Source organism: Palaemon carinicauda, chromosome 19 (genome assembly GCF_036898095.1).
Source record: "Palaemon carinicauda isolate YSFRI2023 chromosome 19, ASM3689809v2, whole genome shotgun sequence".
Classification (NCBI taxonomy): Eukaryota; Metazoa; Arthropoda; class Malacostraca; order Decapoda; family Palaemonidae; genus Palaemon; species Palaemon carinicauda.
In genome coordinates this window covers 24,608,532-24,621,353 of record NC_090743.1, presented here as the reverse complement: position 1 = coordinate 24,621,353, position 12,822 = coordinate 24,608,532, and the positions used below count along the sequence as shown (strand labels likewise).

The window sequence follows — 12,822 nt, the reverse complement described above, 5'->3', positions numbered from 1 at the left end:
AAGTTTGTACATCTTTGCCAGACTTCAAAATTGGTTCATGCTTGAGTGTATGAAAATCCACACCAATTACTATGTTTAGGTCAAAGATCAAGGTGGATTGATTGATTGATTGATTTAAAGATCAAGGTCGAGCAAAAGGTCAAGAAATAAGCTATCGCGGCAGAGGTATACGCTCTGCCGAGTGCCCATCTAGTTAAACTATTCAACAGTCCAACTTGCACTGAAAATATATTCCCTACTTAAAAGGAAAATGGATTGCATTTTGCATAGGAACAAAACTGAAGTAACCCCAAGCTTAAATATGGCAAATCAGAGAAGTTATATGTTCTTCTCCCCTTACAGCAATAAACTTTCTTCACTTACCTTTATATAATCTCTTGTTTCCAGACAAATAGCACGATACCAGCACCCATCTTTGTAATGTCCCAAATACACCATGTCAACTTTAGGGTTCTCGACAATCACTGCTGAATGACTCCTCTCTTGAAGTTTCCTCTGCAATTTTTCCAGTTCATGTGACTCATTACTCAAATGCATATAAATTATATCATTTTTCTTGCATATATAGGAGATGGTAGCTTTGCAATTCGTGACAAGCTTTGATTTCTTGAAACTTGGTATGATCATTTAAGTACATCACAGCCACTTGCTAGTAACGACACTTTAATCAACTTCACCTCATCCAGCCTGACAATCTTCCCTTTTAAAGGGTGTATCACAACAACTTCTCCAAATGCATTAGTTACTTCAGAGGTCAACAATCACAGGGAGTCCATCAAGACAACATTTAAACATGCAAATGGGAGTAGCAAGCAGTTCTACTGGTAATTCCCATATCAAGTCTTTCCTCAATTTCAGAGTAGCCCCTTTATCAACCAAATAAACAGGTACTTCGTCATTAAAACCCTCCCCTGTGATTAACCCTCTCTGATACTCCTCTTCAACCATGTTCTTGATGTGGCACAGCACGCTACTTCCTATCTTCAGTGAACTCCGACCGAGTTTGCCAGTCTCAAAATATAGCTTGAGTTTTCCTTGCAACTTCCTATAGCTTTCTATCTGCTGTTTGAACTGAAGATAGAATTTCCAAGGGCCAGCCATACAGTGGCTAATTTGGCATTCTTCATAATTATTTGATGGAGGTGGCATAGCTTGATATGTTAAATTCCTAGTAGAATGATTTGAGGGTGTTGATTCTTTTCTTAAAGGCATGTAGAAAGCTGCTAGCTTTGGATATTCTTTCTGCAAATCCTTTAATACCCCGGCAATCAACCCCGGGAAACTTACAGCTGGCAGAGCCCAATTTCAATTATCAGTTGACAAACTAATGGTAGTCCCAATCTATCAGGTTCAAGGGGACTAATATACCCAAACTTATCATCGTCTATGTAGCGTATAACAGGGACATACTTTTTAACTAGCTTCTGCTGTAAATAGGATATTACATTCACTGGCCATTCCTTATTAGCTGGTAAAATATCAGCTAAAATATACTGCTGAATTACAGTTGGATAAACACTTAAAGACCTGGGACAGGCAAATATCCAGTCAGGAGAAACAACGATGTCTTTCCGGCACTCATCTACAAGTAGAACTTGTACTCTGACAGTCTCTGTCCAAAGGTGAATATCTGAAAAATTGACAGAGAACCTGATTTTAAGGAATGATATACTATTAATATGTTATTTTTATTAGTAAAATAAATTTTTGAATATACTTACCCGATAATCATGTAGCTGTCAACTCCGTTGCCCGACAGAATTCTACGGGAGGGATACGCCAGCTATCACAATATTAGAAGGGGGTGTACTCACCAGCGCCACCTGTGGCCAGGTACTACAGTACTTCTTGTTGACACCTCCTCAATTTTTCCTCGGTCCACTGGTTCTCTATGGGGAGGAAGGGAGGGTCAATTAAATCATGATTATCGGGTAAGTATATTCAAAAATTTATTTTACTAATAAAAATAACATTTTTCAATATTAAACTTACCCGATAATCATGTAGCTGATTCACACCCAGGGGGGTGGGTGAAAACCAGTGTACAAGATTAAAGGATAGCTAAGTATCCCGTATTTCATATAATCAGTTATCTCAAAATAACAATGAAATAATAAGTACCTGGTAAGGAAGTCGACTTGAACCGTTACTCTGCCTTTTTTTAAGTTCGTCTTCCTTACTGAGCGCAGCGTTCCTCTTAGGAGGCTGAATCAACTCTAAGGTGCTAAAGTATATAGGGCTGCAACCCCTACTAAAGGACCTCTACACAACCTCTAACCCAGGCGCTTCTCAAGAATGAATTGACCACCCGCCAAATCAAAAGGATGCGGAAGGCTTCTTAACCTACCGTAACAACCATAAAAACAACAATAAAAGCATTCAAGAGAAAGGTTAAAAAAGGTTATGGGATTAAGGGAATGTAGTGGCTGAGCCCTCACCTACTACTGCACTCGCTGCTACGAATGGTCCCAGGGTGTAGCAGTTCTCGTAAAGAGACTGGACATCTTTAAGATAAAATGATGCAAACACTGACTTGCTCCTCCAATAGGTTGCATCCATTATGCCCTGCAGAGAACGGTTTTTATTAAAGGCCATCGAAGTAGCTACGGCTCTCACTTCGTGGGTCCTTACCTTCAGCAAAGCAAGGTCTTCCTCCTTTAAGTGAGAATGGGCTTCTCTAATCAGAAGCCTTATATAATACGAAACCCCGTTTTTGGACATGGGACTCGAAGGTTTCTTGATTGCACACCATAAGGCTTCTGACTGTCCTCGAATAGGTTTTGACCTATCAAGATAATATTTCAGAGCTCTGACAGGGCAAAGAACTCTTTCTAGCTCGTTACCTACCATGTTGGAGAGGCTAGGTATTTCAAACGATCTAGGCCAAGGACGTGAAGGAAGTTCATTCTTAGCTAAGAATCCGAGCTGTAAAGAACATGTTGCAGATTCGGATGTGAACCCAATGTTCTTGCTGAAGGCATGAACCTCACTGACTCTTTTAGCTGTTGCAAGGCAGACGAGAAAAAGAGTCTCGAGGGTAAGGTCCTTGAAGGAAGCTGACTGGAGAGGTTCGAACCTAGGTGACATAAGGAACCTTAAGACTACGTCTAGATTCCAGCCTGGAGTGGGTAGACGACGTTCTTTAGAAGTCTCAAAAGACTTAAGGATGTCTTGAAGGTCCTTGTTGGAAGAAAGGTCCAAACCTCTGTGGCGGAGAACTGAAGCCAACATACTCCTGTACCCTTTAATCGTAGGAGCTGAAAGGGATCTCTCATTCCTAAGATGTAATAGGAAGTCAGCTATTTGGGTCACAGAGGTATTGGTAGAGGAAACTGCATTGGCTCTACACCAGCTCCGGAAGACTTCCCACTTGGATTGGTAGACTCTACGAGTGGATACCCTCCTTGCTCTGGCAATCGCACTGGCTGCCTCCTTCGAAAAGCCTCTAGCTCTAGCGAATCTTTCGACAGTCTGAAGGCAGTCAGCCGAAGAGCGTGGAGGTTTGGGTGCAACCTGTCTACGTGAGGTTGACGTAGAAGGTCCACTCTTAGAGGTAGAGTCCTGGGGACGTCGACCAGCCATTGTAGTACCTCTGTGAACCATTCTCTTGCAGGCCAAAGGGGAGCAACCAGCGTCAGCCGTGTCCCTTCGTGCGAGATGAACTTCTGAAGGACTTTGTTTATGATCTTGAACGGTGGGAATGCGTAAAGGTCGAGATGGGACCAGTTCAGCAGAAAAGCATCCACATGAACTGCTGCTGGGTCTGGAACCGGGGAACAGTACAAAGGAAGTCTCTTGGTCATGGAGGTGGCAAACAGATCTATTGTCGGCTGACCCCACAAGGTCCAAAGTCTGTTGCACACGCTCTTGTGGAGGGTCCATTCCGTGGGGATGACCTGATCCCTTCTGCTTAGGCGATCTGCTGAGACGTTCATGTTGCCCTGAATGAACCTCGTAACTAGGGTGAGGTTTAGACTTCTTGACCAAATGAGGAGGTCCCTTGCGATCTCGTATAGGCTCCTCGAATGGGTCCCTCCTTGCTTGGAGATGTAAGCCAAGGCTGTGGTGTTGTCGGAGTTCACCTCCACCACCTTGCCTAGCAGGAGGGACTTGAAGTTCAATAGGGCTAAATGAACTGGTAGTAGCTCCTTGCAGTTGATGTGGAGCGTTTCCTGTTCCTCGTTCCACGTTCCCGAGCACTCCCGTCCGTTCAAGGTCGCGCCCCAGCCCGAGTCCGATGCATCCGAGAAGAGATGAAGATTGGGGGTCTGAATCGCCAACGATAGGCCCTCCCTGAGAAGGAGATTGGTCTTCCACCACAAGAGAGTGGTCTTCATCTCTTTGGTGACTGGGATAGAGACTGCTTCGAGAGTCAAACCCTTGTCCCAATGAGCTGCTAGATGGAATTGAAGAGGGCGGAGGTGGAGTCTCCCTAGCTCGACGAACAGGGCCAACGATGAAAGGGTCCCTGTGAGACTCATCCACTGTCTCACCGAGCAACTGCTCCTCTTCAGCATGCTCAGGATGCAATCTAGGGCTTGGCTTATCCTTGGGGCCGATGGAAAAGCCCGAAAATCCTGACTCCGAATCTCCATTCCCAGGTACACAATGGATTGGGAGGGAATGAGCTGGGACTTTTCTAGATTGACTAACAGACCCAGTTCTTTGATCAAGTCCAAAGTCCAGTTGAGACTCTCCAGACAGCGACGACTCGTGGAGGCTCTCAACAGCCAGTCGTCTAAATAAAGGGAGGCTCTGATGTCCGATAAGTGGAGGAATTTTGCTATATTCCTCAACAGATGCGTAAACACCATAGGAGCTGTGCTTAGGCCAAAACACAGGGCTTGGAATTGGTAGACAACCTTTCCAAAAACGAATCTCAGGAAAGGTTGGGAGTCTGGATGAATAGGAACGTGAAAGTAAGCATCTTTCAGGTCCAACGAGACCATCCAGTCCTCCTGCCTGACCGCTGCTAGGACCGACTTCGTCGTCTCCATCGTGAACGTCTGCTTGGTGACATAAGCATTGAGCGCGCTGACGTCCAGCACCGGTCTCCAACCTCCTGTCTTCTTGGCCACCAGAAAGAGACGGTTGTAGAAGCCCGGGGATTGATGGTCCCGGACTATAACCACTGCCTTCTTCTGTAACAGGAGCGACACCTCCTGGTGCAACGCTAGCCTCTTGTCCTTTTCTTTGTAGTTGGGAGAGAGGTTGATGGGAGATGTGGTCAGAGGGGGTTTGCGGCAGAATGGTATCCTGTAACCCTCCCTCAGCCAACTGACAGACTGGGCGTCTGCACCTCTCTTTTCCCAGGCTTGCCAGAAGATCTTGAGTCTGGCTCCTACTGCTGTCTGGAGAGGAGGAGAGTCAGTTTTTGCCTTTAGAAGCCTTGGAACCTTTCCTAGACTTGCTCCTGGAAGAGTCTGGACGGGAGCTTCCTCGGCTGGGGGCTCTACCACGAAAGGGCGGAATAAACCTCGTAGCAGGAGTATCAGCCACTGGGGTGCGATAAGTCCTGGGGACTGAGGTAGCAACCTTAGTCTTACGAGCTGATGAGGCCACAAGATCATGGGTGTCCTTTTGTATCAGGGCCGCAGACAAGTCCTTAACAAGCTCTTCAGGAAACAGGAACTTAGAGAGCGGAGCGAAAAGGAGTTGAGACCTTTGACAAGGTGTGATGCTGGAGGAAAGGAAGGAACAAAGCTGCTCCCTTTTCTTAAGCACTCCTGACACAAACATTGAAGCAAGCTCGCCAGATCCATCCCTAATAGCCTTATCCATGCAGGACATTAAGAGCATGGCTGAGTCCTTGTCCGCAGGGGAGGTCTTCTTGCTAAGGGCCCCCAGGCACCAGTCTAGGAAATTGAACATCTCAAAGGCTCTAAATACACCCTTTAGGAAGTGATCTAGATCGGAGAAGGTCCAGCAAACCTTAGAGCGCCTCATTGCTGTTCTACGAGGAGAGTCTACCAAACTTGAGAAGTCAGCCTGGGCAGAGGCAGGTACTCCCAAGCCTGGTTCCTCTCCTGTGGCATACCAAACGCCCGCTTTAGAAGTGAGCTTAGTCGGAGGAAACATAAAGGAAGTCTTTCCTAGTTGCTGCTTAGACTGCAACCACTCACCTAAAATTCTTAACGCTCTCTTAGAGGACCTTGCAAAGACGAGCTTAGTATAAGTTGACTTGGCTGGCTGCATGCCCAGCGAAAACTCAGAAGGCGGAGAGCGGGGGGTAGCAGAGACAAAATGGTCTGGGTATACCTCTCTGAAAAGAGCCAAGACCTTACGAAAGTCAATAGGAGGCGGAGAAGACTTGGATTCATCCACGTCTGATGAGGGATCCAGGTGTGCAGCCTCATCATCAGAAACCTCATCACCAGAGTGTAGCGAAGTGAGAGGTAAGGTATGCTGAACAGCAGAATCTGCACGAGCGGGAGCAAAAACGCTTGTGGTTTCATCCTCAAGTCTCTGTTGAGGCAACACCTGAGGCTCAGGCTGCAAAGGCTGGTCAAAAGAAGTAGCAGAAGTTAGGCGCATGGGTGGAGGAGGCTGACTCCTGGCATGAGTGTCTTGACTCAAGAGTTGCGCTTGCTGTAAGGTTGGTGGATGCGCAGTAGCAGGTTCCTGAGGAACGAGTTGAGGTTCCTGAGGTGTGAGCTGCGAGCGTTGAGGTAGTGGCTGCGCAGAACGCAGTAATTGTCTCGCGAGTTGAGGTTCCTGAGGCGCAAGGCTAAGGTGTTGAGGCTCTCGCCTTGAGGAGGGTTGAGGTCGCTGCAGCGAGAGCTGAGGAGTCTGCCTCATGGATGGGAGAGGTTGTTGTACCTCAAGAGAGTGTTGCCTCACTGGTGGAACCGCAAGTGGAAGCGGAGGAAGTAAGGTATAAGCTTCCTGTTCCCATTGCTGAGGTTGCCTTAAGGAAGGCGGAGGTAGCTGCACACCGCTGGAAACTGGCAACTCAGTACATGGTAAGGTATCCTGAGGAGCCTCAACATCGTACGCCTGGCAGACAGGACTGCGGTTAGGCGGAGCGATCGCAGGAGGAGGTGTAACCTTCTCAGCCTGACACTCACGCATCAAGACCGCAAGTTGTGACTGCATGGACTGCAGTAGAGTCAACTTGGGGTCGGCAGACACTAAGGTCTGCTGAGGCAAAGCCTTAACAGAAGAGATCTGTTGCGGCAGCACCTTACTCCTCTTAGGAGGAGTGCATTCAACTGATGACTGCGGCGAGTCAGAGCTGATCCAATGACTGCAGCCAGGTTGTAGAGCTCTTGAGGTCTGGACTCTGCGTTTGAGCGGTCTTGAGACCTGAGTCCAACGTTTCCTCCCTGACAATTCTTCAGCAGACGAGTAAAAGACGGGCTCAATCGTCTGCGGGTGGGAGTGACGGTCTCTGGAAGACACGCCCGCAACCACCGAGGATACTTCTGTGCGCCGATCAAGGCCTGCCGAACCCTTTTGCCCTTCGACATTGCTTCTCCCCTGGGCTTGGGAGCTTGCAAGAGGTCCCGGACTGGGAGGACGACTGGCACGCACAGAAGTACCCTCACGCACCACACTGACACTGACACTAGCACTTGGCACTGCACTGACACTAGCACTCGTCACAGCACTGGCACTATTACCACCCACTGCACTCTTGACCTTAAGTTCCTTGACTTCGGCCATAAGAGACTTATGATCACTAACCACCGACTCCACTTTGTCACCTAAAGCCTGAATGGCACGCAAAACAACAGACATATCAGGTTGAGGGCAAATAGTAGGTTCGGGGGTAGCCACTACAGGGGGAGGAAAAGGTAGGGGATCATGAGGTGAGGAAAAAAGTGAAGAGCGAGAAGAACTCCCCCTAACTCTCTCTCTCTCTAACTTGGTTGAATACTTAAGAAATCGGACAAAATCAAGTTCCGAAAGTCCGGCGCATTCCTCACATCGATCTTCCAACTGACAGGGTCTTTCCCTACAGTCAGAACAAGCGGTGTGAGGATCTACCGAGGCCTTCGGAATACGCCTATTACAAGACCTACATCATCTATGGGGTGGGGCTTGTGAAATGTCAGACATCTTGAATCAAAGAGTTAGCCAAGTGGGGATTCCAAATCAAGCAAAAAGATCGTTAACCATTAATCAGAACTAAATAATAGCTATCTAAGCTAATATAGAAGTTTTCCAGTAAAGCGACAGCCGAAATCTGAGAGAAATACTTCACCAAAAGCCGTGAAAATACTCCAAGATCATAAGCGTATCCCAGAACGTCTTGCCGGAAGCACGACAGAGGAAAAATTGAGGAGGTGTCAACAAGAAGTACTGTAGTACCTGGCCACAGGTGGCGCTGGTGAGTACACCCCCTTCTAATATTGTGATAGCTGGCGTATCCCTCCCGTAGAATTCTGTCGGGCAACGGAGTTGACAGCTACATGATTATCGGGTAAGTTTAATATTGAAAAATCAAATGATGAAGTTCATAAACTGTGAAAATAACGCCAGTACCTTTACAGCAAAAATTTTTAGGTTATAATGTACTGCAATTTAATAGCTGCCAAATATTTCTTAATCATATATGAATCATGGAATCAATAAACCAAAGTTGGGTAAATAGGAACCACTAAAAGGGGGTTCCAAAACTGTTCCAGTAAAAAGAGTAAAATCAGTTATAGTTGGAATAATTTGAGTAAAAGTTATACACAAGCAAACTTAGACAAAACTCAATATTTCTAATTTCAACAGCACACTAATAATTATATCTGTTTAACCTTTAAGTATTTCATCTAAACATAACAAAACTCTATGATGTGGAAGAGAAGGCTAACTTACCAGTTATCACTCCTCTACAGATGAAGAGAGAGTTGTCACCAGTTGGAAAAGCAACAAGTACTAAACTTCTGTATACCAAATCCTTGGCTGATAATTTCACCAATTCTACAGCAGCCAGAAGTGTACGAACCTAAAACCGGGAAATATTCATTTCAGTAACAGTGTAATATACCAAAGAACTGAAGCAATAATCACCAAAGTAATACAAGATACAGTCAGATAAAATCAATAAGTACTGTACAAATTAAAAATGACAAATTCGTAGATAATTTGTATTTTTCCTAACTATACAAACCTTAACTATTTAATAGCGGTTATTACTTTCGGCATAGCTGAAACAACGAGCCATTAGAATTTTAACGACGGTTTACAGTGAAACCTCGACACACGAACGTATCTACTGTACATCCAAATTTTCCAACACCCGAAGTAAAATTTGAACAATTTTTCGACACTACACCCGAATTTTATTTCGACATACGAAGTAAGCAATCTTCGTCATACCGGTTGTATCCGAATTTTTCGACACGCAAAGTACAATTTGAACACGTTCCTACTCTACACCCGAATTTTTTTCGACACCCGAAGTAAACAATACCCGTACACGTAAATGGTACTCATAGCGCCGGATGTATTTTTTATTTCCGCCGATAGAAGGCAGCATTTCTACCTCGGAGGGACCCTCAATTAGCGTGGCTTGGGACATTCCTCTGTTCTCGTCGGCTTCGTGTGGTTGTGCCCTGTGCGCTCTGCTATTAACTGTGTTTTAATAGTGATTTTTTACGTTCATCCTTTTACGGTATTTTACGTAAATCATGGGTCCTAAAAGGCTTAGTTTCGCAAGTGGTAGTGGTGAGAAAAGGAATAAGGAAATGCTTTCTTTAAGTAAAGCAAGGAATTATTTGAAAAGCGTAAGTGAACTTGCAAAAGAACATCACGACGAACTTACTACAGAGGAGCTCAAGGAACTCCAGGCTATGTCTGAGCACATGAGTGATGACAAGGAAGGAATCGAGGAGGTAGAACATGTGTTAGGTTCGGCGCAAATAAAAGAGGTGTTAGGAAAATATCAAGACATGGTTGAATTCATCGACAAATAACATCCAAAAAAATTGCAGGTTTGTCGCGTAGTTGCGCAGTTCGATGATGTTTCCCTAACTTATTTTCGAAACATTCTGAAAAGCTGTACCAAGCAACTTTCTATCGATAGCTTCTTTAAAAAAACTACGAAGCGAACTCGTGATGAAGAGGAAGGAAGTGGTTCAAAGAAAACGGCAAAGAGTGAAGCGAAAGAAAGTGAAACAAAGAAAACGGCAAAGATTGAAGAGAAAAAAATTCCATCAATTTCAAGTGTAGAGTGAAAGTGCTTAAAATTAATCAAAAAGAAAAAAAGAAAATTTAAAAAAAAAATATAAAATAGAAAAATAGAAAAAATAAATAAGCTAAGTTAGGTAAAAGTTCACTTAGTGTAAGTTAGAATAAGTTACGATAGTATACGTTCATCGTAGTCACCCTCTCTACCTCCTCGCCGCCCGTCCGTCTCCTCTCTGCATAGCAAGACTGACACCTGCGCTGAACTTTCTAAGGTAAAGTGACGCTAAAATCAGTTTCTTATTTATTATTTCTTTATAATTATTCTTTTTTACATGTCTATTATCTAATTTAGTGTGCATTATTGTCATGTGTAATTATGTGTAGTAATTTATTAAGGAGTTATCATAGGTTTTTGGGCTCAACCACGGATTAATCCTATTTCAATGTATTCTTATGGGAAAATTCGTCTCTACAACCGAACATTTTCTACACCCGAAGTCGGTTGTGGAACGGATTAAATTCGTATGTAGAGGTACCACTGTACTACCCCACTGCTAGTTAGTGGGAGGTAGGGAGGGTAGCTTGCTACCCCCACCCCCCTCACACAAACCTGTGCTTGAGCTCACTTTGCTTAGAGGTATTACTTAAAGGGGGATAGGGCTGGCGGGCAAATTTGATTAAATAGCTAAGGTTTGTATAGTTAGGAAAAATATAAATTATATACGAATTTGTCATTTGTTCCGTAACGGACATACAAACCACGCTATTTAATAGGGGTGACTCACCCATTAGGAAGGGTGGAAAGTCCCGGCCATTACTGGCTTTTGGCTTTGCCCAGGGACTCTGTATCTGAGTGTCAGCACTCAACAATAAGGAGCCCCTGCACCTCGCCAGAACCTTACTACGCAAGGGCTGCGGCCTACGTAAGCTGTGTGAGAAGGTATAGTGTGACTCGTCCTAGGAAGTTGACATGTAGTCCTTTAGATGGAAACTTAGGCTAGGACTCTCCCAATACCACCTCGTCAGGGTATGGGGACGTGACAGTAGTAGCTTAATACTAGGAACACAAGGAAACATGGTTTACCTGCAGTGGTTTGAGGTCAGCTGTGCAGAGAACCCAGGATGCTGCTTTCCCCAAGAGAGGGGAAGATGAAGAAAAGAATAAGGGCCAGACAAACCTTTACATTCATGCAGACTAAGACCAGGTAGCAATGCCCTCAACCTTCTACTACTTGTCCATGAGGGAGCCTGAGGTTTTAAACCAGCTGTTGTGCAGCCACCACAGGGCCGATAGAAAACGTATCGAGCCTCCTGTGGGTCACGTCTTGCAGGTAGTGGGCTGTGAAGGTCGTCTGACGCTTCCACACCCCAGCTTGAAGAACCTGCGTCATCGAGAAATTTTTCTTGAAGGCCAGGGACGTAGCTACGCCCCTGACATGTGCTCTAGGGCGACGTGACGGAGGAGGGTCTGGATTCAAGGACAGATGAATCAGCCTACGAATCCATGCAGAGATGGTGTTCTTGGTGACCCTCCTCTTAGTCCTCCCAGTGCTCACAAACAATGCCTGCACCTGGGGACGGACTGCAGCCGTTTTTTTTAGATATAGCCTCAGACTCCTTACTGGGCACAGTAGGAGATGGTCTGGGTCATTTGTTACAGAACGAAGACTCGAAATCTGGAAGGAGTCGAAGCGAGGGTCTGGCACCCCCGGATTCCGAGTCTTAGCAATAAACTCAGGGACGAATTTGAACGTTACCTCCCCCCCTCCCCTTGAATGGGCGATGTCATATGAGAGACCATGAAGTTCACCGACTCGCTTGGCCGAGGCCAAAGCTAGTAGGAACACCGTCTTCCAAGTTAGGTGGCGATCTGAAGCCTGGCGTAATGGTTCATAGGGAAGTCTCTTAAGAGACCTGAGAACTCGAACCACGTTCCATGGAGGAGGTCTCACTTCCGACTGAGGCCAGGCAAGTTCATGACTTCGTATGAGTAGGGAAAGTTCCAGCGAGGAAGAAATGTCCATTCCTTTGAGCCCAAATACACGAGAAACTCTGCTATTGCTGGAATAGTGGCATCGGCATCGAGTGGAGAGATACCCCTTCCATGACACCAACCACAGAAGACTTTCCACTTTGCCTGGTAGACAGATGCGGATGACTTTCGCAGATGTCCAGACATCCTAATCGCAACTTGTTGCGAAAATCCTCTCTCAGCGAGGAGATGCTGGATAGTCTCCAGGCGTGAAGTCGTAGCGAAGCTACGGCTTTGTGGAAGATGTTGGCATGTGGTTGTCTGAGTAGCTCGTGTCGCGGAGGGAGTTCTCTCGGAAGTTCCGTTAGGAGTTGCAGAAGGTCCGGAAACCATTCCGCGTGATGCCATAGCGGAGCTATGAGGGTCATTGAAAGATTGACCGATATTCTGGTCTTGTTGAGCACCCTCCTCATCAGACAGAACGGGGGAAAGGCGTACACGTTGATGTTGTCCCACAATTGTTGGAAGGCATCTTGCCAGAGTGCCTTGGGATCCGGGACTGGGGAGCAGTACAGCGGAAGCTTGAAGTTCAACGCTGTCGCGAACAGATCCACAGTCGGGGAACCCCACAAAGTCAGGACTTTGTTGGCTACTAGATGATCCAAAGACCACTCAGTACTCACTATCCGAGACGCTCTGCTCAGACTATCGGCGAGCACATTCCT

The 12,822-nt window shown here is 45.8% G+C and overlaps 1 protein-coding gene across 2 annotated transcripts in view; it reads right to left on the bottom strand.

Moving 5' to 3' along the window:
- Nucleotides 1–343: 343 nt before the first annotated feature.
- The window catches only part of LOC137658172 (uncharacterized), a 30,037-nt gene continuing 17,558 nt past the window's right edge, over nucleotides 344–12,822 (bottom strand). For both annotated transcript variants that reach the window (XR_011047269.1, XM_068392854.1), the window contains exons 2-3: nucleotides 8,812–8,941; nucleotides 344–1,630 (exon numbers count right to left, since the gene is read on the bottom strand). Coding sequence is in view for 1 of the 2 variants with exons in the window: in XM_068392854.1 (XP_068248955.1) it covers nucleotides 1,284–1,630; nucleotides 8,812–8,941 (477 nt within the window). In the remaining variant the exon portion in view is untranslated. The remainder of the gene's footprint in view (nucleotides 1,631–8,811; nucleotides 8,942–12,822) is intronic.